The sequence below is a fragment of the Suncus etruscus genome, chromosome 1 (genome assembly GCF_024139225.1).
Source record: "Suncus etruscus isolate mSunEtr1 chromosome 1, mSunEtr1.pri.cur, whole genome shotgun sequence".
In the NCBI taxonomy this organism is placed as follows: Eukaryota; Metazoa; Chordata; class Mammalia; order Eulipotyphla; family Soricidae; genus Suncus; species Suncus etruscus.
The window spans coordinates 59,957,034-59,979,913 of NC_064848.1; the positions used below are offsets into that span (position 1 = coordinate 59,957,034).

The 22,880-nt window shown below is 42.9% G+C and overlaps 1 protein-coding gene and 4 non-coding genes across 6 annotated transcripts in view; 1 reads left to right on the plus strand and 4 right to left on the minus strand.

Annotated features, from left to right (window-relative positions):
- The window catches only part of UBAP2 (ubiquitin associated protein 2), a 122,520-nt gene that overhangs the window by 5,171 nt on the left and 94,469 nt on the right, over window positions 1-22,880 (minus strand). For both annotated transcript variants that reach the window (XR_007495849.1, XM_049773014.1), the window contains exons 10-17: window positions 16,058-16,125; window positions 13,288-13,477; window positions 7,806-8,019; window positions 5,202-5,476; window positions 4,302-4,471; window positions 2,084-2,297; window positions 1,696-1,735; window positions 633-813 (exon numbers count right to left, since the gene is read on the minus strand). Coding sequence is in view for 1 of the 2 variants with exons in the window: in XM_049773014.1 (XP_049628971.1) it covers window positions 633-813; window positions 1,696-1,735; window positions 2,084-2,297; window positions 4,302-4,471; window positions 5,202-5,476; window positions 7,806-8,019; window positions 13,288-13,477; window positions 16,058-16,125 (1,352 nt within the window). In the remaining variant the exon portion in view is untranslated. The remainder of the gene's footprint in view (window positions 1-632; window positions 814-1,695; window positions 1,736-2,083; window positions 2,298-4,301; window positions 4,472-5,201; window positions 5,477-7,805; window positions 8,020-13,287; window positions 13,478-16,057; window positions 16,126-22,880) is intronic.
- Window positions 1,168-1,244, minus strand: LOC126033183 (small nucleolar RNA SNORD121A). The gene has a single exon (XR_007504328.1). It is a non-coding gene; the product is annotated as a small nucleolar RNA SNORD121A (small nucleolar RNA).
- On the plus strand, window positions 6,710-6,813 carry LOC126029641 (U6 spliceosomal RNA). Its single transcript, XR_007503030.1, has one exon. It is a non-coding gene; the product is annotated as a U6 spliceosomal RNA (small nuclear RNA).
- On the minus strand, window positions 13,076-13,156 carry LOC126033172 (small nucleolar RNA SNORD121A). The gene has a single exon (XR_007504319.1). It is a non-coding gene; the product is annotated as a small nucleolar RNA SNORD121A (small nucleolar RNA).
- LOC126030363 (small nucleolar RNA SNORA66) lies at window positions 20,689-20,820 on the minus strand. The gene has a single exon (XR_007503111.1). It is a non-coding gene; the product is annotated as a small nucleolar RNA SNORA66 (small nucleolar RNA).

A 22,880-nucleotide genomic window follows, 5' to 3' on the forward strand; every position in this document is an offset into this window, starting at 1 on the left:
GGAAACCTTCCAGAGGTAGCACTGGGAACTGCCCCTGTTTGCTCTCTAGCTAAGCAACACCAGGCTTTCTCAGAGCATCCCTATCTAGAAGGCAGCTGAATTTGCAAGTGACAAGAGGCTTCCTGCACTCAACTTCACACATGACAAATTGGGACCCGAGGTCCCGACAAAATCCAGAGTGTGAATAAAATTCTCCCCCTCCCATTGCAGTGGGGTAAATGGAACATTCAGGAGATAATAAGCGAGAACCACATAAATCCCACCAGATTATGTGGTATCTGCAAGCCTTGAATTTGAGGCTGCAGCGATTGCTGCTCAAATGCCCTCCCACATCAGGGGCATGAACAAAGTTCATGGGGAACCCAGATCTGCATTCCCTTGGAGGATTCAGTAAGTGTAGAGGGCTCCCTGGGCTCCAATTCGTACCTGGGGCACAGTCTGCTGTGATGAGGTTTTTGTGCTGGGTGCATCTGGGTCCCTCCCACTCCCTACCCTGTAGCAAAGGTGAACACTGTAGCACAAAGGTGCAGGGCACCAGTGCTGATGCAAGAGCAGCATCAGAGCTGGCTACAGGAAGAATATCATGGACGGACCCACAGTCTCCTTCATGGTGCACACGCAACAACCTGTACCTGCTAAGCTGGGAGAGGGGGCTGCTAGACAGGTCACCCGGCTGGGACATGGAGGGCAAAGTGGCCGTGTGCTGGACTGTGGAAGGCAGAAGAGCACTGCAGGAGGTGGTGCTGGGCAGGGAGCCTACAGATGTGAGGGCAGGAGGGTCAGTCGCTTTGGAGACTGGAACGGATGAAGTCGCTGCAAAAAAATGGATCTATTTACTGCAGAGCCTATCCAGAGTCCCCAAGATGCACAACATCTTGACAATCCAGCAATCGAACAGCATATAGGGCACTTGCTTTGCAAACAACTGATCCGAGATTGATCCCCTGAACCCTGCCAGGAATGATCCCTGAGCACAGAGCCAGGAATAAGTCCTGAGCACAGCTGGGTACAGTCCCAAAACAAAAACACAAAGAAAAAGCAAAGCTAATCAGGGACTGGATGAATAGGTGAGGCTGACAGAAAACCCAGACCCCGAACTTAGATTTGCCTCTCATCATGGCTAAACAGGCCGAACGAGCTATCATATGCAACTATTCTTTCCATACTTCAGAAAAGACTCAGTTTTATATTGTCCACATATACATTTCAGATATGTGCTTGGAAAGCATCACTGTCTTTTCCAGTAAGAAAGCAGAACTGACCTTTACTCTCACCAGGACTACTGAGGAGCCCAATGGACAAAATACACAGGCACGGGTGGGGCCACAGTGAGAGGCTCCAAGACCAATGGCCTGGGCCAAGTCTGACACACAAGAAACAAGGAAGTGTGCACCAAAATTTAAAATGAGGCTTGGAAAGTTAGTGTTTAGTTGTTTGCCCTGCATGCAGTTATCCCAAGTTTGATCCCCAGCGCCACATATGGACCCTCTGAACCCCACCCAGGACTGACTCCTGAGTGCTGAGTTCAGTAAGCCCTGAACACAGCTGAGTATGGCCCCAAAACAACAACAAAAAAAGTTATTAGAAAGAAGTGGGAAGTGGAGAGAAAAAAAAGACTATTTTTGCAGAATAAACCATCAAGAATACCTTTTGATTCTGTTTAGTCATACACAGGTAATTAGCTGATACACTTACTGTCTAATATTGGCTGACTTCGACTACCAACATGTCCATTCTAGAAGAATAAAAAATGTGAATTGAATCCACAAAAGTCAAATGGAAGTCTAGATGATAATATAATAATATATAACATAACATATTATATAATATAATTACATGATACAATATAATATAAATTATAATTCAGCCACAAGAAAATGAATTAAAATTAAACAAAGCATGTTAAACTATTCTAGTTTGTTCTTAAATGCAATCCTGGGTAAAGAGGAAAGAACCAAGGATACCCAAGTAAGATACAAATCTCAGGCAGCAACAAAACATTCAGTAATCAGAGCATTTAGGACTGAGCCTGGGCAAACACCCGACCCGTACTACTTAAAAGGAGACCCCAAGCCCAACTCACCGTGACGGCACCCGGTGCAGCCTCGGCTGGAATCACAGTGCTTTGGCACGGGCCCCTGTTGGGCACAGGGCTCTGGCTGTAGGCGGAAGAGGCAGTCATGGGGCTGCTGGCACTCAGGGCTGAGCTGGAAGTACTGGAGGAGGTGATGACAGAGGTCGTGTAGGTAGAGTTCTGTACTGCACCGGTCATTGGTATAGAGGTGTTCAAAGAATCACTAAGGAAAAGGGCAGAAATTTGTTTCTGTGTTGGGTTTTTTTTTTTTTGGGGGGGGGGGGTTCGGGCCACACCTGCCAATGCTAAAGGGTTACTTCTGGAAAGCTTAGGGGACCATATGAGATGCTGGGGATCAAATCCAGGTCGGCTGCGTGCAAGGCAAAGCTCTACTCACTGTACTATTGCTCTAGTCTCAAGGCAGAATTCTGTGTCATTTTTACATGGCTTCATAAAATAAAACTTCTGCCACTAATCTATATTTAAAAATATTTATGATGACAAATTTATACTAATGCTTTTTCTGTTTTGGTTTTTGGGTCACACCCAGTAGAGCTCAGGGGTTACTCCTGGCTCTGCAAACAGAAGCCGCTCTTGGAAGGCTCGGAGGACCAGATGGGATGCCGGGATTCAAACCACTGTCCATCCTGTGTTGGCCTCATGAAAGACAAAGCAAACGCCTTACCGCTGTGCTATCGTTCCAACCCCTACTAAAGCATTTTTAAAAATCATCTCTCCTCCATTTAAACCCTAGGCCACAAAGCCAGATCCCCTTGCCTCCACAGCGGGAGCACAGAGATAGTATGGCATATAAAGACACTATCCTGTTATGTGGCCAACACAATTTCGATCCCAGCACCACATATAGTCAGTCCCCCTTAATCAGGAATAAGCCCTGAGCAGAGTAGGTGAGCCCCTAGGCCTTAGATTCAATTCCCAGCACCACATCTCCTAAGATTGTCAGTAACATCCTGGACAGAGCACTAGCAAGGGTGTCCCGCCTGATTTATATGTTTTCAAGAAATTTTTAGGTTATTCAGTTTCCCTTCCTTTTTAACATTTTCACTAATTGAGAATGTGAGGCTTGCAATACTGTCAATAATGGTTTCACCCATACAACACTTTTAAAAATAAAAATAAAAAAGGAAAGAAAGGGGGCAGAGTGATAGTACAACAGTAGGGCATTTGCCTTGCAGGCGGCTGACTCAGGTTTGATTCCTGGCATCACATATAGTTCCCTGAGCTTGCCAGAAGCCATTGTCTGAATGCAGAGCCAGGAGTAATCCCTGGGCGCCGCCAGGTGTGGCCCAAAAATCAAAATCACATCTCTCAAGCATTTCTACAACAGAGTGTGGGTGACAGAATCACCGCAGACAAAGTACGAGGGTTCTCAGATACTTAGGGAGAAGACTAGACATATGCTTGGAATAATCCTAAAACTCTAGAAGCTAACAACTCAAGACAACATTCATCAGGCAGGAATCTTAATAGCAAAATGGAGAGACCATCCAAATGTGTGTCCATTAATGGAGGGACAAAGAATATGTACTGTATTGCATGTCATTTAGATATGACAAATGGGTATACATGCTACAATGGGAGGAACCATGAAAACACTGATGAAGGCAGACACTAAGTCCATACTGCATCACCAAATTATAAGCCAAGTTCAGCACAAGAGGTCTAGGGGACAAAAAAGGATGTTGGGGGCTGGGAGGAGAAACGACTGGAAGCAGCTGGCAGGCACAGTTCAGCTGAGAGTGACAGGAAAAAATTATTATAAGATTGGGGCCAATATTTAAATTAAGGCTTTTGTAAAAAAAAAACAAAAACAAACAAAAAAAACACGTAATTTTTTAAAATGATAAAACAAAAAAAAAACAGAATGACCAAAAAAAAAAAAAAGATTGGGGCCAGAGCAATAGTACAAGCAGTTAGGGTGTTTATTTGCATTGTTCATGGCCGACATGGCTCTATCCCTATACAGTCACCCCGAGCACAACCAGGAATAATTTCTGAGCACAGAGCTAAGATTCAGACCTGAGCATTGGCAGGTGTGGTCCAAAAACAAAACCAAAAGCATGGTCATGGTAGTGGGTAGCAGAAGTAAAAATTTACAGAACTGCTGACTGTGGTGCCTGCGCCCAGTACCTCTCGACTATGGAATTCCTTGAATTCTATTCTTTTACTTCAGTGAAAACCAAATCAAGTGGACAGTTATGTATACCTTAAAGACTTTGAATACAAGCTGATGGGAATCTGGTTACTATTTTCATTACTTGTAGCTGATCCAAATTCAGCGAGAGAAGTTTCTGATCCAAATTCCAGGGCACCAAATTGTACATTTAACCCAGTGACATCTGCTGAACCAGGCATTTCCACAGCAGAGACCGGGATCTGAAAAAGAAAAGACCTTCAGGAACAATGGACAGTGGTTACTCAGGCACAACTGGCAGAGCAAAGGAGTGTGTGATTTTGAGGAGCGAAAGAAAACCAAAAAATAATGTAAAATTAAGAGTTAACAGAGAGGTCCAGGGGCTAGAGCAACAGCATAGAAGGGATCCCTGTACAGCCAGGACTAAGTCCTAAGTATTGCTGGCTGTGGCCCAAAATCCAAACCAAACTAACATAAAAAAGCAAAAACTACAACCTAAAAATGGGGGGAAAAGTTCATCCTTGGGAGCTAGAGCAATAGTACAGTAGTATAGTGTTTGCCTTGACAAGCACGGTCTACTCTAAAAGATCAAAACAAAACAAAAAAAACAGGAAAGCTAGAGTACAGTGGGTGGGGCGCTTACCTTGTAAATGCTAGGCTTGGGTTTGATCCCCAGTATCAATTCCCACCAAAAATGATGCCTGAGCAGAGTCAGGAAGAGTGGCTGTCCCTATCCCAACCCCCACAAAAGTGCCACAATGCCAATCCCTGCTTCATGAACAACGGGACTGGGTGCTGAATCACTGGCTCAATCTCCCAATCTCTCCCGCCTCCATTCTCTCTCTAGCACCAGCTTGGGAGATGGCCCATCCAAAGACAGGAAGTGTACACTAAAAAAACAAATCAGATTCTGGGAGTCACAAATGCTGGTGGGAGGTGACCCTGTGGCTCCCTTTCTGGCAGAAGACTTACCTTTGAGGTGGGAGGCAGCCGCCGCTTGGGGAGCTTGATGTGCTTTGGCTGTGGCTGGTGGGGAGTCACAGCGATGTTATCCACAGCCATGGTGGGGAGCTGCAGGAGTTTGTTCACAGTGGAGGTCCTGTCATGAGGGGCTGATTCTCGGAGCTTTGCCTGAGGTGAGAAGGACTCCAGCCCAGGAGGAGGAGCAGCGGCGGCCTGAGTCTGGTGTTGCTGCCTCTGGCTCAGCTGGCTCAGAACTGGGGATGGCTCAGGCTGAGATTTGAAGTCTATGAAACGGTTGGGGGCAAGGAGAGCAGAGACTACTGATGTGTGCAGGTTAGGCAGGTCTCCACCATAGTTTCAGATAGTGAGAGCAATACAGAACTCAAGGACCTTCGCTCTGAAAATTATTTTACTGCTCGTTTGTTTTGTGAGCTACACCTGGTCATGCTCAGGGCTTATTCTTTTATAGCTTCAAAACTATATGCCATTTCATTCAACTGAGAAGTTTCTTGCTTCTTCATACTGTAAAATAAACTAGTCAAGATAGCCAACCCTATTTTTAAAGAAACCTCCTGCTACTCCCTTTTTGGGAGGGGGGCACACCCAGTGGTGCTCAAAGGTTAACTCTTGGCTCTATGCTCAGGAATTACTCCCGGCAGAATGGGGGGACCATATGAAATGTCGGATATCCCATACATGTTAGCTGCAATGCAAGGCAAGCACCCTACCTGTAATACAATCTCTCTAACAGCATTCTTGCTATTCCTTAATTAAGTCTAGCCTAAATATGCTGATGAAACTTGGCATAGTGATAGTGTCTATGGTAGGGTTGTTTAGAAAAAAAAATTGATATAGATGGTGCCTTCACATAAACCACAGACAGCAAGACTGGAGTAAATCATGGTGAATGCATGAACTCTTAAAAAAAAAAAAAAAAGAACTCATGGGGACTGTAGCATTAGCACAGCGGTAAGTTGTTGGCTTTGTACGAGAACAACACAGGATAGACAGTGGTTCGAATTCTGGCATCCTATATGGTCTATACCTGCCAGAGGCAATTTCTGAGTACAGAGCCAGGAGTAACCCCTGAGCGCAGCCAGGTGTGACCCAAAGACCAAAACAAACAAACAAAAAAAAGCATGGAGGTAGGGCATTTGCCTTGCATGCAGGAAGACAGTGATTTGAATCCTGGCATCCCATATGGTCCCCTGAGCCTGCCAGGAGTGTTTTCTGAGTGTAGAGCCAGGAGTAACCCTTTAGCACTGCCGGGTGTGACACTCCCCCCCACAAAAAAATAAAAGAACCCAACCTGGGGCCAGAGAGATAGCACAGCGGCGTTTGCCTTGCAAGCAGCCGATTCAGGACCTAAGGTGGTTGGTTCGAATCCCGGCAACCCATATGGTCCCCGTGCCTGTCAGGAGGTATTTCTGAGCAGACAGCTAGGAGTGACCCCTGAGCACCGCCGGGTGTGGCCCAAAAACAAAAACAAAACAACAACAACAAAAAAAACCCAACCTGTGCTTGCTTCAGCAGCACATATACTAAAACTAGAATGATACAGAGATTAGCATGGCCCTTGCACAAGAATGACACGCAGGGCCCGGAGAGATAGCACAGCGGCGTTTGCCTTGCAAGCAGCCGATTCAGGATCAAAGGTGGTTGGTTCGAATCCCGGTGTCCCATATAGTCCCCCGTGCCTGCCAGGAGCTATTTCTGAGCAGACAGCCAGGAGTAACCCCTGAGCACCGCCGGGTGTGGCCCAAAAACCAAAAAAAAAAGAAAGAAAAAAGAATTTTTTTATAGAAATATTTCTATTTTTTCTTTCTTTCTTTTTTTTTTTTTTTGGGGGGGGGGGGCCACACCTAGCAGCACTCAGGGCTTACTCCTGGCTCTGCACTCAGAAATCGCTTCTGGCGCACATGGAACCATATGGGATGCTGGGATTCGAAACACTTTCCGCCCTGGATTGGCCACGTGCAAGGCAAATGCCCTACCACTGTGCTATCTTTCCAGCCCCAAAGCATTCCATATTTTAAAAAAAGGACTCAAATAGAGGGGTCTCACTTAAAATCTGTCAATGTACCATTTTCTCATGACCAAAATCTGACAGTTTAAAAACTAATCCAACCTAGGTATGTAGGTACCTAGCAAGTATGTCCTTAATATTTATATAACTTTACCATACTTTACCAAGCCCTGGCAGGCTTGGGGGAGTATATGGGATGCTGGGAATCAAACCAGGTCCATCCTGGGTTGGCCACATGCCAGGCAAACACCCTACCACTGTGCCATCTCTCTGGCCCCTCCTTTAAGCAAATTTTATTCAATAAAAACTACCCTGCGCTGGCACTGTGGTAGAGCATTTGCCTTACATGAGGCTGACCAAGGATGGACCTCGGTTCCATCCCCCAGCGTCCCATATGGTTCCCCCAAGTCAGGAGCGATTTTTGAGAGCATAGCTAGGAGTAACCTGAGTGTCATCGTGTGTGGTCCCAAAACCAAAACCAAAACCAACAAGCAAAAAACCCTAAACTACCCTGCTTTACAAAGAAAAATTAAAAATTAGAAGAAACATCTTTGACAAATCTCCCTCCTTATTCACATGGTACTCACCAAAATGATTCAAGACTGAAGACTGGGAGACTGAGGGCTTGAGGTCCCAAGAAGAAGTGGTTGTGGCAGGGCTTGTACAGTTCTTCGGTGAATTTGGGGTGGTAGTAAACTGGCCCAAACTTGGAGCTTTCAATTGGTCCAAAATCTGGGAATTTGTGATGTTGGCCATTTTTGAAGGTGTAAGCTCTCCAAATCCCGAACCAAGGACAGATGACTTGAAAGGAAAAAAGTAAACCCTCAGCAATACAGATTTTCTATCAAATCTTTAAAATCAGGGGTCCTCAAACTTTTTAAACAGGGGGCCAGTTCACTGTCCCTCAGACCACTGGAGGGTCTGACTAGAGTAAAAACAAAACTTATGAACGAATTCTTATGCACACTGCATATATCTTATTTTGCAATGAAGAAACAAAACAGATACAAATACAATATGTGGCCCATGGGCCATAGTTTGAGGACCACTGCTTTAAATCATGCAAGTATTTTCACATGTTTTTTGTTAAAACTATAATATAGACTACTTGTATTAGTGAAAAAACTATCTGAATAAATGCTAAATAAAAATAACTGCAGAGAAAGGTACCACAGAAGACACTTGTCTTTAATACAGCTGAAGTTTTTTTATCCCCCAAATTGCATATGTTCCACTGAGCACCACTAATGACCCATAAGACAAAAAAAATAATAATAGTAATAGTAGTAGTAGTAGTAGTAATAATAATAATAATAATAATATTAATAATCCTACAATACTGCAGTAAGTAAAGGGAAGAAACATCTATTCCCTATGGTTTTAATTTAATCATGTCCCTAGTTCACAATTAAAGTCATTCTTTTTTTTTTAAATACTTCTTGGTCACATCCGGCAGTGCTCAGGGGTTATTCCTGGCTCTGTGCTCAGAAATCGTTCCTGGCAAGCTTGGGGACTATATGGGATGCCAGGAATTGAACTGGGGTTTGTCCAGGGTTGGCTTTGTGCAAGGCAAACGCGCTACCGCTGTGCTATTGCTCCAGCCCCCATATTCTTTTAAACTATAGAGGAATAGAATGAAGTGAATAACCAAGACTGGCTTGAAAAATGGCATTTTGAGGATGGTGCAATAGCACAGCAAGTAGGGCATTTGTCTTGCACACGGCCAACTCCAGAAAGACCCTGGTTCGGTTGACAGAAGTAACCAAGCACTGCCGGGTGTGACCCAAAAAAACAAAATAAATAATAAATTAATTTTAAAAAGGGGGGGGGCAAAGAGGTAGCATGGAGGTTAGGCATTTGCCTTGCATGCAGGATGGTGGTTCAAATCCCAGCATCCCTTATGGTCCCCGAGCCTGCCATGGGTGATTTCTGAGCCTAAAGCCAGGAGTAACCCCTGAGCACTGCCAGGTGTGACCCAAAAACAAACAAAACAAAAAAGAAAGGCATTTTTCTGTGTGAAAGAACAACAACAAAAAAATAATTATCTCTGATTGTTGATGCCCAGAGAAAGGCTCAAAGTTTCTTACAATCTTGTAAGTGTGTGTTGATGAGTTCGAATCCCTGGTGTCCCGCACACCACCAGTGCAATCCTGCAACTGTGCATGTGAGGTACCCAGCAGAGTAGCTGCCATTTAACCCTGGCACCACCACCTAAAATTTAATAAATCACAAAAGAAACCAACAAAGACATTATCCTCTAGGATTAAAAAAGGACTGACTTTAAATGTTTCACTGGAGTCAGAGAGATCTCATAGTGGCTAGAGCACATTTGCCTTGCACACAGCAAACTCAGATTTGAGCCCAGCATCCCAAATGGTCCCCCAACTTCACCACGAATGATTCCAAAGTGTAGAGTTAGGAGTAACCCCTGAGCACCAACGAGTGTGAACCAAAACCAAAACAAAAAGTTTTATCCCTTAAGTAGCAGACACAGAAGGCAAATACATGAGAGAGGAGCTAAAGGAGCAGAAAAACCTACAACTAAATACACCTCGTATAGATCAACTGCCAGCCTCATGTAGGAGAAACTCTGGATTCAGTTCCTGGCACCACATCACACACACAGCTAATTATCAGAGTCACCTAAGAAGTCAAAACTCAAACCCATTCCCTCGATAGGTCTAATCTAAAACATTGAAATAAATACAATTATCACTAGTGAAGCAAAGAGTATTCCAGTTGTCCTAAAACAAAAAAACCGGGTTCTACAATTCGAACAAACTTTGTGCTGTGGGTAGTTATTGCATCCAGACCCTAGGATCAGTACCTCAAGAACTGTATGAGCTACATCTTTTGATGCCCTCTCTACCTTTTTCACATGGCTACAATGTGCTGAGAGCCATCCTACTCTATAAAAGCTTCATAAATTATTTTCATAGTCTGTCCTCCTATCACCTATATCATGTTCCTCCCTCTTTGGTTTTTGGGTCACATCCGGCGGCGCTCAAGGGCTACTCCTGGCAGGTTCAAGAGACCATATGGGATGCTGGGATTCGAACCAGAGTCTGTCCCAGGTTGGCTGCATGCAGCCTTACCAGCCTTATATCCTGCCCCCCCCTTTTTCTTTGGTTTTTCGGCCACACCCGTTAGATGCTCAGGGGTTACTCCTGGCTAAGCGCTTAGAAATTGCCCCTGGCTTGGGGGGGACCATATGGGACGCCGGGGGATCGAACCACGGTCCTTCCTTGGCTAGCACTTGCAAGGCAGACACCTTACCTCTAGCACCACTTCGCTGGCCCCTATCCTGCTTTTTATTCCTTTTTATCAAGTGCATATGTGTGCTGTACAGTCCAGAAAATCTCTGTTTCAAACATAACAACCTTGTCCCAGGCTAGTACTGAGCAGTGAGGGCCAAGGAAAACAGTACAGGGATTCAGGCACTTGCCCTGCGTGCAGCTGACCCCAACTCAGTCCTCAGCACCATGAATGGTCTCCTGAGATCTGCTGGAAAAAGCCCCTAAACAGAACCTCTGAGCACTGTAGAATATGGTCAAAATGCCCCCAAGAAACCAATTTATATAGAGTTTCTCAATACCATCTCTGGATTGTAATCAATGAGGGACTTTGAAAATGTGTTAGAACACAGAAATGCATGAACACACATGTCCAAATCCCAAATATTCTAATTTTTAGAATATTTGTAGGCTGTAGCATTATTTTATTACCACAATTACATACTAAAGTTCCCACATTGATTGTAAAGGTATACTCAGACTAAGAACTATTGATCTCATGTGCTAAATAAGCAATTCTCACATCAGCTTCTTGGGCTGATTTTGTACTTCATAGTTTTTTAGAGTGAATTTATTATTTTCTCTTGGGGAGGGAGGGAAATAGCTTGATTATGACATTTCTAATAAAAAGCAATGCACCTGGGCTGGAGTAATACCACAGTGAGTGGGGAAGATTGCCTTGCACAAGGCCAACCCAGGTTTGATCCCCAGCATCCATATGGTCCCCTCCAAGCCTGCCAGGAGTTAATTTCTAAGCACAGAGCAGAGTAACCCATGAACACCACCAGGTGTGGCCCAAAAACAAACAAAAAGGTAATACACCAAAGGCTGCTGGTAAAAATTAGATAAGCGACATTCAGTTTGCTTATTTACACCTGTGGCCTAAGGTGCTCGGCCAAGACACCAGTAAAGTCTGCAAGGTATGACCTTAATGACAAACCACAAGAGGAAAGATACACAAGGGCACAGGGATGGTCCATGATGCTTCAATAATAAAACGCAAAGGATTACCATGCTCTCTTTAAACAGAGAAGGCACCAAGCCAATCAAATTATCAATGATCAAAAATCTGGGAGTTCCTAAGTCACATTTTATATAGTGTATGCTGAATAACAGCCCTGGATGGGGCTGGATGGTGATGGGATGGATGGAGAGTGAGGCCTTTCTCTGCCGGCCCAGGCCACACGGTCTGCAAATCCCCCCCACCCCCAGATGGCAGGTCTTAGCTTGGCAGCGAGGAAATGATCCACAGACAGGTTTCAGGAGACATCAGCTTTATTCAAAGGCCCTAGCCATCTAGGCTAACCATTTAAGCAGCCTATTCCACTGCCCTGTCATCTTAACATGTTTCTTCTACCTCCATCCTGCCAGCTCTCCTCTAGCTCAATCTCTCTCAATCTCCCCTCCAAATCCCCCTTCCTGCCCCTGAGCTAATCCTCTTGATATCTCCCCAAAGACTCCTCCCAGAAATGGGCAGATCTTACTAGCAGGTAAGGTTACACAGGAAGAATAGGGGATGGGGTAACTGTGTTCTCCATTATGGTACAGCAAAAAGTCAAAAGAAAACAGTCATGAGAAATTTGTTTATCAAGACCAGATACATAGCACATAAGTATGTAACTTGCCTTGCACACAGCTGTATTCAATTCCTGACATCCCATAAGATACTCTGAGTCCTCTGGGAGGGATTCCAGGAGAAAGCCCTGAGCACAGCTAAGGCTGTGGCACTAAAACCAAAATCAAGAACAACCCAAACAAGCCAGAGCAATAGTATAGCAGTAGAGCATTTGCCTTGCCCGTGACTGACCCAGGGGAATGGTGGTTTGGACCCCAGCATCCCATATGGTCCCCCGAGCCTGCCAAGGGCTATTTCTGAGTGCAGAGCTAGGAGTAACCCCTGAGCGCCACTGCGTATGACCTCCTCATAAATCAAAAAATACCTTTTCTCAACTAGATTTTAAAAAGTATGAAATAAACCAAAACATACTCATCAGTAAAAGCTATTGTCAGAGTTATAGTCCTGATCTGCCCCAGTAGTGGGAAGCTGCTAGAGTTGGACAGGGAATTCAGACAGTGATTCTGCAGCTACATACTTCCACATTCTATAAAGAAGCCTAAAATCCCACCTGCCTAGCTCACATCCTTAATTGACAGTGCCTAAAAAATTCTTTCTGATCGAAGCTCAACTCTCTGAGGACGCCAGAATCTTACTGAGACAACAGATGATATTAGAGAAAACATACTCAAAGTATAAGGGCCTACTATATACAGTGACATTTTAAGAAAAATAGCTTAATTTTAATGAGTAACAAATAAGAATGCAAAATAAACTAAACCAAATAAAAAACTTTAAGCACCTTAGCAGATTTGATTTGATAGAACTGTTTTTGCAAGCCAATAAGGACAAACATTCATTTCCATTTTACTTAAGTAGAAAACAAAAAAATTAATATCTTAAGAATAAACACATTTTGAGACAAAATCTAAGAAAATTGGGTGACTATGACAAGAGACAGTTTTTTGGTGTGTGTGGTTTTATAAAAAAAAATTTTGGTTTGGTCATTGTTCAGGAAACTCAGGAATTTATTTCCACATGGCATCATCAGATATGTGCTTGGAAATGATTGCATCATTGTTTCCTGGACGGAGTGAAATCTAGTATAGATTTTTTTTCTTTTGCTGTTAGGAAATAATGATAAGGTATGTGTCATTCTTGAATACATTTTCTTGTGTTGAAATAAAAGTGAGTTACCAAAAAAAAAAAAAAGTTAGTTACCAGACTTTGAGAAGAATAGGAGTTGACAGCAGTGGAGCTGCCAGTCCCTGGTGCCATCTGATTGCTGTGCTGAGAATTTGTGAAGACAAGGGCTTGGCCAAAGCCCTTTTGTTGGGACGTTTCAAAGGAGTTGACTTCTGATGCTTGGCTGTGAGGAACAGGCTTCTGGAGCAAGGCTACTAGATCAATGCTAAACAGACAAAAAGCAAATGAGGAGCGAGTCATAAGCAAATCTTACCAACAAATGAATGAGAGATGTATCAATAATAACAAATTCATGCTAAAAATTTGCTATAGGTGAGGGAAACTGTTAGAAAACAGGAGTTTAAGGAAGCCAAAAGGAGGCATCAAATCATGGGGGGGGAATAAAAAACATACAGAGACAAAAACCAAGGAGAGTTTTGCGGATGAAAAGATGCGCCGAGCACTTTCACAGAAAAGGCACAATGACAACTGGTCTGAAAATTTGAAGCAAATAAACTGATCCTTTCTTTTTCTTTCTTTTATTTATTTTTTTGTTTTTGTTTTTGTTTTTGGATCACACCCAGCAGCATTCAGGGATTACTCCTGGCTCAGAAGTCACTCCTGGCAGGCTCGGAGGACCATATGGGACGCTAGGATTCGAACCACTGTCCTGCATACAAGGCAAACACCTTACCTCCATGCTATATCTCTGGCCCCCTGATCCTTTCTTTTAGAATCAATGATTCCCAACTCCCTATTTATTTCTGAAAACCCAATGGAATCCTGAAACAAGTGCTTCATATTATGGAATGACCCAAGCAGTAGAAAGAGAAAGCACAGTATAGTAAATACTCTCTTAACTAGCACTCTTGTAATGAGACAGAGTAAAAGCCTGGGGTTTGGAAAAACACACATTTTCTAGATACATAAACTACCTAATAGGTGAATCTACTATAAACTCTTCTCCATGGACTCTACACAGTGCTTTGGCTGACTTAACATGGCAATCTGTTCCACTACATCTTCTTTAAGGTCAGTGTCTAGGGCCAGATAGTACAGCAGGTAGAGAGACTGCACTGCATGCCACCAACCAGGATTCAAATCCTGGCATTTCATATGATGCCCCGAGCACTGGCTGGGGATCATAACTGAGTATAGAGCCTGGAGTAAACCTTGAGTAGTGCCAAGTGTGACCCAAAACCAAAACAAAAAGAATGAATAAAGTCAGTTCCGGGTCAGTTCTCCTAGATAAAATTCTCAACACTATTAGTAAGACACACAATTCAAAGCTCACTCCTCTCTTTGACATCACCATCCTCAGCTTCTCTAGAATCAAGCTGAGGTCCAGGCCAGCATTTTAAATCCCAAGATAATGCTATCTAAAGTGCATGAATACATGGGGCCAGAGCGGTAGCACAGAGATAGGGCATTTGCCTTGCACACGGCTGACATAGAATGCACCTCAGTTCGATCCCCAGCATACCAAATGTCCCCCAAGCCAGCAGCAATTTCTGAGCGCATAGTCAGGAGTAACCTCTGAGAGTCACCAAGTGTGGCCCACTAAACAAAACAAAAAAGACAAAGAAAAAAACCTGCACGAATACAAATCCAAGGCAGTGTATTATACATGACTCACCTCAAAAGATGAATTATAAAAAAATAGTTGTGCTCTGAAAGGTTAGTAAGATGAAAAACAGTACAGTAGCAAGTATACTGTAGTCAAAATGAACACTGAAGTCCACTTAATATTTTTAAAATGAAACAACCCTTTCAAATTCTCAATTAACAGATAAATAATATTTCCATTAAGAAAAAAAAAATCCTGAGCAATCACTAAGGAATATATTGCAAGATATAATCTGTGATTGGTCATATTCCCTATCCAGAAAGTCTGTAATCATCTAATTCAACATGACAATGTGCAGATTACGTGCAAAACTGTTTCATTTCTTGGGTGTTATATTCATTAAATCATTGCATTTTAAAACTACAAAAGTTTTTTAGGTTATTGTAAAAAGGAAAGAAATGCTTTACGATAATATAGTGTCGAGACTAACAATATTTCTATGACATCAAAAGATCTATATTCTAAGTCACATAAAATTCTTTTTTTTTGTTTTTGTGTTTCGGGCCACACCCGTTTGATGCTCAGGGGTTACTACTGGCTAAGCGCTCAGAAATTGCCCCTGGCCTGGGGGGACCATATGGGACGCCGGGGATCGAACCGAGGTCCTTCCCTGGCTAGAGCTTGCAAGGCAGAAACCTTACCTCTAGTGCCACCTTGCTGGCTCCCACATAAAATTCTTATATTAAAACTAATCAGGTCTGGGAGCTGGAGCACAGTGGATAAGGTGTTTTTGCCTTATACATGGCCAAGCTGGATTTGATCCCTGGGCGTCATATGGTGTAAGAAAAAAAAAAAAAAACCCTAATCAGGTCCATATAAAATAAGAAATTTGTGTTAGTCTGAGAAGATCTTAAAAATGATTTTGTACAAAGAAACCAGGTTATTTGTATTAAGTTCATCTGTTTAAAAAAAGTTTTAAAAGGAATTAAAAAACCAGCCAACTAGGTTTAACACAATCTCTGCCACAAAAATATAAAGTCAAACCATAACTTATTTTATGGTTTTTACTTTTTTAGTGGATACAATTAGGAAATGATGGAAGGTCCTCCAGTTATCAAATAAAGATAAAATCAAGTCTTTGATGGAAAAGAAAAAAAATTAGAAAAACAAGAAACATTTACTAATGCAAGAATTTCAATTATGCTTTGAGTAACATCAAAAGGGGTCAGAAATGTTTACCTTTGCCCAGGTGTGACATGATTCTCCGCTGGAACAGATGAGGCAGTGAAGACTTTTGTTTCAGAAAGCTATTTAGCAAAGGATGGAGGGAGAGTAAAATTACTTAGAATATTTTAGGCATCAATACTCTTTGACTGTTATGCAAAAGGTAGTCTAAATAAAGCAGTTTTGAATCCCTAGGAACCTACACGGTATCCCTGAGTCCCACAGGGAATGATCCCTGAGCACAGAGCTAGGAAGAGGCCTGGAGCACTAGCAAGATATGGCCCCCCCCAAAAAACAAAATTAAAAAAAATTTTAAGGCATCTCAACAGGGTGGGGGCCCACACAGAATGAATCCCCACAGGTGAAAATCACTGTCATAGAAGGCTATAGCATGAGTTAGGCAAATACAGAGGAAAGTGAGAAATGGTTATTAGAAAAGTGATCAAAAAAGAAAGCCTGGGGCCGGAGAGATAGCATGGAGGTAGGGCATTTGCCTTGCATGCAGAAGTTGGTTCAAATCCCAGCATCCCATATGGTCCCCCAAGCCTATCAAGAGCAATTTCTGAGCATAGAGCCAGGAATAACTCCTGAGCCTGCCGGGTATGACCAAAAAAACAAAAAAACAAAAAAAAATAAAAAAAAAATAAAAAAAAAAGAAAAAAAAAAGGAAAAAAAAAAAAAGAAAGGAAAGTCGTGGGGCTGGAATGATAGCACAGCAGTAGGGTGTTTGCCTTGCATGCAGCTGACCCAGTTTGATCCCCAGCATCCCATATGGACACTAAGCCAGGAATGATTTCTGAGAGCAAAGCCAAGAGCGACCCCTGAGAGTCACCAAGCATGGACCAAGAACCAAAAACCAAAACAAGACAAAAAAAAAAGTCAAGAAACAGTCTAAAGAAATTGCAAGTGATCAAACTAATTTTCAAAATATGAAGATAATTTTAGAGAAATATTTCCAATTGTAGGTGGCCTGGACCCTGGGTGAGGGCAACACAGGAACAATTAAAGAGGCAGAGCAGCCTCTAGGACAACAGGGGGCAGCTTGTTCAAAGAAAGTTCATTTCCCGAGAGGTGCTGATTTTTTTTTTTTTTGAGGCAGCAGGCCAAATTAGCTTCAGTATCTGTGTTACTTAGCTTCAGTACTGTGTTGCTGTAAAGCACACAAAAAATACACAGTGCGAAGAGAACACAGTTAAGTCAAATCAGACACATTATAGTTCATTAGTTAATTTGCCATCACACCCAAAAAGAATGCCAATAAAACAAGCATCAATTTAAAAATAACAAAAATACGAAAATCTGAACAAGCAAAAGAAATCGGTTTTTTCACACAGATGACTTCAGTATTATTTACATAGTGATCTATTTTATTAATTCGTGGCATTTTGTGTTGTTTTTTTGTTTTTGTTTTTTTTTTTTTGGTTTTTGGGCCACACCCAGTGATGCTCAGGGGTTCCTCCTGGCTATGCGCTCAGAAGTCGCTCCTGGCTTGGGGGACCATATGGGACGCCGGGGGATCGAACCGCGGTCCGTCTCCTAGGCTAGCGCAGGTAAGGCAGGCACCTTACCTCCAGCGCCACCGCCCGGCCCCGCATTTTGTGTTGTTTAAGGGAGAAGTTCACAATCGACTTATACCTTGGTCATACCTTGTTCTGGGCTTAGTAATGAACCCTGATAGTGCAAGGGAAATGAACATGTGTAGTGCAAGGGAATCTTACGCAAACTGGATGTAAGCAAAGTAATGCATCCTCCTGCACTCTCTCTCTCTAGCCCATTTCTCTATAAAATCAGGCTACAACATAAAAATTTAACATAGAGACCTGTGCAATTGCCTTAGACACAGCAACCCCCACGTTCAATCCCCAACATCCCATAGAGTCCCCAAGCACTGACAGGAGTGATTCCTGAATGCAGAGCCAGGAATAATACTGAGTGTTACCAGATGTGACCCAAAAACCAGAGCGCACGCGCGCGCGCGCGCACACACACACACACGCACGCACGCACGCACGCACGCACGCACGCTTTTATCAAATGCAAATACTCCTGACATACAGATTGAAATAGTTCCGGGGCCAGAGAGATAGCATGGAGGTAAGGCATTTGCCTTTCATGCAGGAGGTCATCGGTTTGAATCCCGGCGTCCCATATGGTCCCCCGTGCCTGCCAGGAGCAATTTCTGAGCGTGGAGCCAGGAATAGCCCCTGAGCACTGCCTGGTGTGACCCAAAAACCACCAAAAAAAAAAAAAAAAAGAAATGGTTCCAATGAGCTGGAACATGTGCTTTCACACAATCCCGATTCCATGCCCAACGCTGCAGATCCCTTAATCACTGCTGAGGTTAACCTGTAAACAAAGGTAGTAATAGCTCCTAGGTATCACCAAGAACTTCTCCTGAAAAATTATTGTAAATACAATGTCAATTTTCCATGCTGCTTCATACTATGTACCATACAACATTAATACTGTCTATGTGCATCTGTGCTGCATATAACAGATACTGATCCATCATAAGATCTCACCTAACCCACATAAAACCTGTGTATTATGCAGACAGCCATTGCAACACTCAATGTTCAGATGGATGATGCCTTGTCCAAAGTGAACATATTAAATGGGAACAAATACCTTTTCCATGCTAAGTTTTTCTGACTTTCTATCTAATGATCCAGAAAACTTCTAACCAGTGAAAAAAATTTTCCTCCAAACACTTCGCAAAAAATCTTAGTAATACAAAGCATGAAAGAATACAGTGACTCACTTTTTTTTTTTTTTTTTTTTTTGGTTGGTTGGTTTTTGGGCCACACTCAGCGGTGCTCAGGGGTTACTCCTGGCTATCTGCTCAGAAATAGCTCCTGGCAGACACGGGGGACCATATGGGACGCCGGGATTAAAACCAACCACCTTAGGTCCTGGGTCAGCTGCTTGCAAAGCAAACACCACTGTGCTATCTCTCCGGCCCTAATATTTTTGTTTTAATTTGGATAAAAGGGTTTCTAAAACCTTTATAAATTAAAAAGCTAGAACAGATAGTATTTGACTAGAAAAACTGGGGGGCCAAAACGATGGCGCAGCAGTAGGGCATTTGCCTTGCATGTGGCTGACCCAGGACGGACCGCTCTTCAATCCCCTGGTGTCCCATAAGGTCCCCCAGCCAGGAGCGATTTCTGAGCGCATAGCCAGGAGTAACCCCTGAGATTCATCGGGTGGGGCCAGCGTGATAGCACAGTGGTAGGGCATTTGCAATGCTCGTGGCCAACCCAGGACAGACAAGGGTTCAATCCCCAACATCCCATATGATCCCCCATGCCTGCCAGGAGCAATTTCTGAGCACAGAGCCAGGAGTAATCTGAGCACCACTGGGTGTGGCCCAAAAACTAAAAAGAAGAGTGGTATTTTTGTTTTGTTTTAGCAGTGCTCAAATTATTCTGGCTTTGTGCTCAGGGACCATTCCTAGCGGCTGCAGAGATCATGTAAGGATACAAACAGGGTCAGCAAAAATACGAGCTAAGTGCTCTACCTGCTATACTAACACTCCAGCCCCTGTAGAAGACATTTTCCTCCTTCCAGACAAGTACCTTAACAGTAAATACTTCTTTTTATTTTTAATTTTTTTGGTTTCTGGACCACATCTAGCAGTTTTCAGGAGTTAAGTGATGCCAGGGATCAAACGTAGGTCCATCCGGGTAGGCAGCATACAAGGCAAACGGCCTACTGCTGTGCTATCACTCCAACCTCATCAGTAAACACTTCTTTGTCTTGCACATAAACCTGGGTTCAATCCCGGGCACTGCCCATGCCACAAGAGGGAGGAAAAAAATCCCCTTTTAAATTGATTCTCATTAGTTTACAATATTACCAAATTTCACAGATATAGCTTATCACTTCCATCTATGTACAATATGACCCATGCCAACCACTTGTTTGTGTAACAAAAATTCCTGTGTCAAATGCCAAAAGGCTTGTTCCTTCTACCATCCCACCCCATTAGTATCCATCAGTTTTCATTCACCTCTTTCATTTTTTGTCCTTTTCTTTGCAACTTCATTGCTTATAATATTTACATGCCACATGAAGAAAACTATCCAGATTCTTTCACTTTCTTGTTGCATTTAGCAAAATATCAAGTTCCATTATTTTTGTTCCAAATCACAAAATCGTTTTTTTTTTGGGGGGGTGGAGGGGTGTTGGGGCATAACCAGTGGCCCTCAGAAGTTACTACTAGCTCTGTGCTCAGAAATTGCTCCTGGCACACCAAACCCAAAGTCAACGACAACAGAATCAATAACCAATCTTCAACAAGCTATACACAGAGGGGACCAGTTACCCTAGCAGTCTGGGGGGCAAAGGAAGGGGATGCTGGGAACTGGCGTGGAGGGAGGACAACACTGGTGGTGAGATATCCCTGATTCAATGCCTCTATGTACCGCAAATATTACTGTGTAAGATTTGTAATTCACATTGGTCACAATAAAAATCATTAAAAAAAAAAAAAAAAAAAAGAAAGAAAGAAATTGCTCCTGGCAGGCTCAGGGGATCATATTGGATGCCAAGGATCAAACCCATGTCTGTCCTGTGTTGGCCACATGCAAAGCAAATGCCTTACCCCTGTGCTATCTCTCCAGCCCCACCATCTCTTTTTTTAATGTTGAACTCAGTAGAGTAGGCAACCTCAATACAATCTGAAGTTAATTCATTTTTATCACTACAGTTACTTTAGCAAACCTGCCGGTAGTTTCTCTTCTGCAACACATGTAGGTTAGCAATCGAGTTTGGACAATTTCAATTTGGGCTTTTTTTTTTTTTAAACTTTACTTATTAATTCATTGATTGATTTGTTTCTGGGCCATAATCAGCAGCAATCCAGGGTAACTCCTGGCTTTGCACTCAGAAATTGCCCCTGGCAGGTTGGGGGACCATATGGGATGCTGGGATTCGAAATGGGTCCCTCGAATGCAAGGCAAAAGCCCTTGCTTTTGTGCTATCTCTCCAGCCCCTAATCAGCTTTTTTGAACAGCAGACTAGTATTCCTTTGGGTATAGGCTATACAACTTTGGGACCCAGTCACCTGTCAGTGGGCCTTTAGGTTAACCCTATGTCTGGCTACCATGAATAATGCTGCTATGAACATAAGCATGAATGTCTTTTCAGAATAGTATTTGCATATCCTTCAGATAAATGCCAGGACATGCTCAGATCTATGGTATCTGCACTTGTAAAAAAGGAATCTCCAGGGACAGAGTGATAAAACAGTGAATAGTGCGCTTGCCTTCAATTGTGGCTAACACAGGTTCTATTTCCGGCATCCCATACCTTGTACCCTGCCAGATGTGATTCCTGAGCACAGAACCAGAAGTAGTCTCCAAGCACTGCCCAGTATGGGGAGGGGAGAGGAGGAAAAGGAAGGGAAAGGTAGGGAAGAGAAGAAAAACAAACAAAAGCAATCAGTGCTGGCAGGGATGTGACGAGAAAGGAACTCTCATTCACTGTTGGTGGGAATGCTTGTCTAGTCCAGCCTTTATAGAAACCAATATTGAGATTCATCAAAAAACTGGACACTGAGCTCCTATATGATCCAGCCATATCACTCCTAGGGATATAATCTAGGAACATAAAAAAACAATACAAAAATGCCTTCTGCACACCTATATTCATTGCAGTACTATTTACAATAGCCAGAATATGGAAACAACATAGATACCCGACAACAGATGAGTGACTAAAGAAATTGGGGTACATAAACACAATGGAATACTACGCAAAAATCAGGAAAAATTAACTGATAAAATTTTCCTATATATGAATGGACATGGAAACTATTATGCTGAGTGAAATAAGTCAGAGGGAAAGAGAAAGACAAAGAATACTCTCACTCATCTGTGGGATTTAAGAAAAATAAGACATTATTATAATTATACTCAGAGACAATAAAAATGAAGGCTAGAAGGACCAGCCCATGATATGAAGCATCTCACAAAGAGTGGTGAGTGCATTTAGAGAAATACTACACTGACAACTATCATGACAATGGTAGTGATGAGTGAGAGAAATAGAATGCCTGTCTTGGGTCCAGAGAGATAGCACAGCGGCGTTTGCCTTGCAAGCAGCCGATTCAGGACCTAAGGTGGTTGGTTCGAATCCCGGTGTCCCATATGGTCCCCCGTGCCTGCCAGGAGCTATTTCTGAGCAGACAGCCAGGAGTAACCCCTGAGCACCACCAAGTGTGGCCCAAAAACTCAAAAAAAAAAAAAACAAAAAGAATGCCTGTCTTGAATACAGGCAGAGGATGGGGAATAAGGGAGACTGGGGGCATTGGTGGTAGGAAGGTTGTATTGGTGAAAGGGGGGTGTTCTTTTTTTTTTTTTTTTTTTGTGGTTTTTGGGTCACACCCGGCAGTGCTCAGGGGTTATTCCTGGCTCCAGGCTCAGAAATTGCTCCTGGCAGGCACGGGGGACCATATGGGATGCCGGGATTCGAACCGATGACCTCCTGCATGAAAGGCAAACACTTTACCCCCATGCTATCTCTCCGGCCCCGGGTGTTCTTTTTAATAACTTAAGTTCAACTACAAACATCTTTATAATCATGGTGCTTAAATAAAAATATTATAAAAAAAAAAAAAAAAGAAAAGAAAATCTCCATATTGTGTTCCACAGAGGTACCGATTTCCATTTGCAGTAATGGACTAAGATTCTTTTCTCACACAAATGTTAGTTGTAGCCAGACTTAGGATCTGAGACTGTAGGTGGTTTTGATTTGCATTTTCTTTCTTTTTCTTCTTCTTTTTTTTTTTTTTTTTTTTTTTTTTTTTGGTTTTAGGCCACACCCAGCGACACTC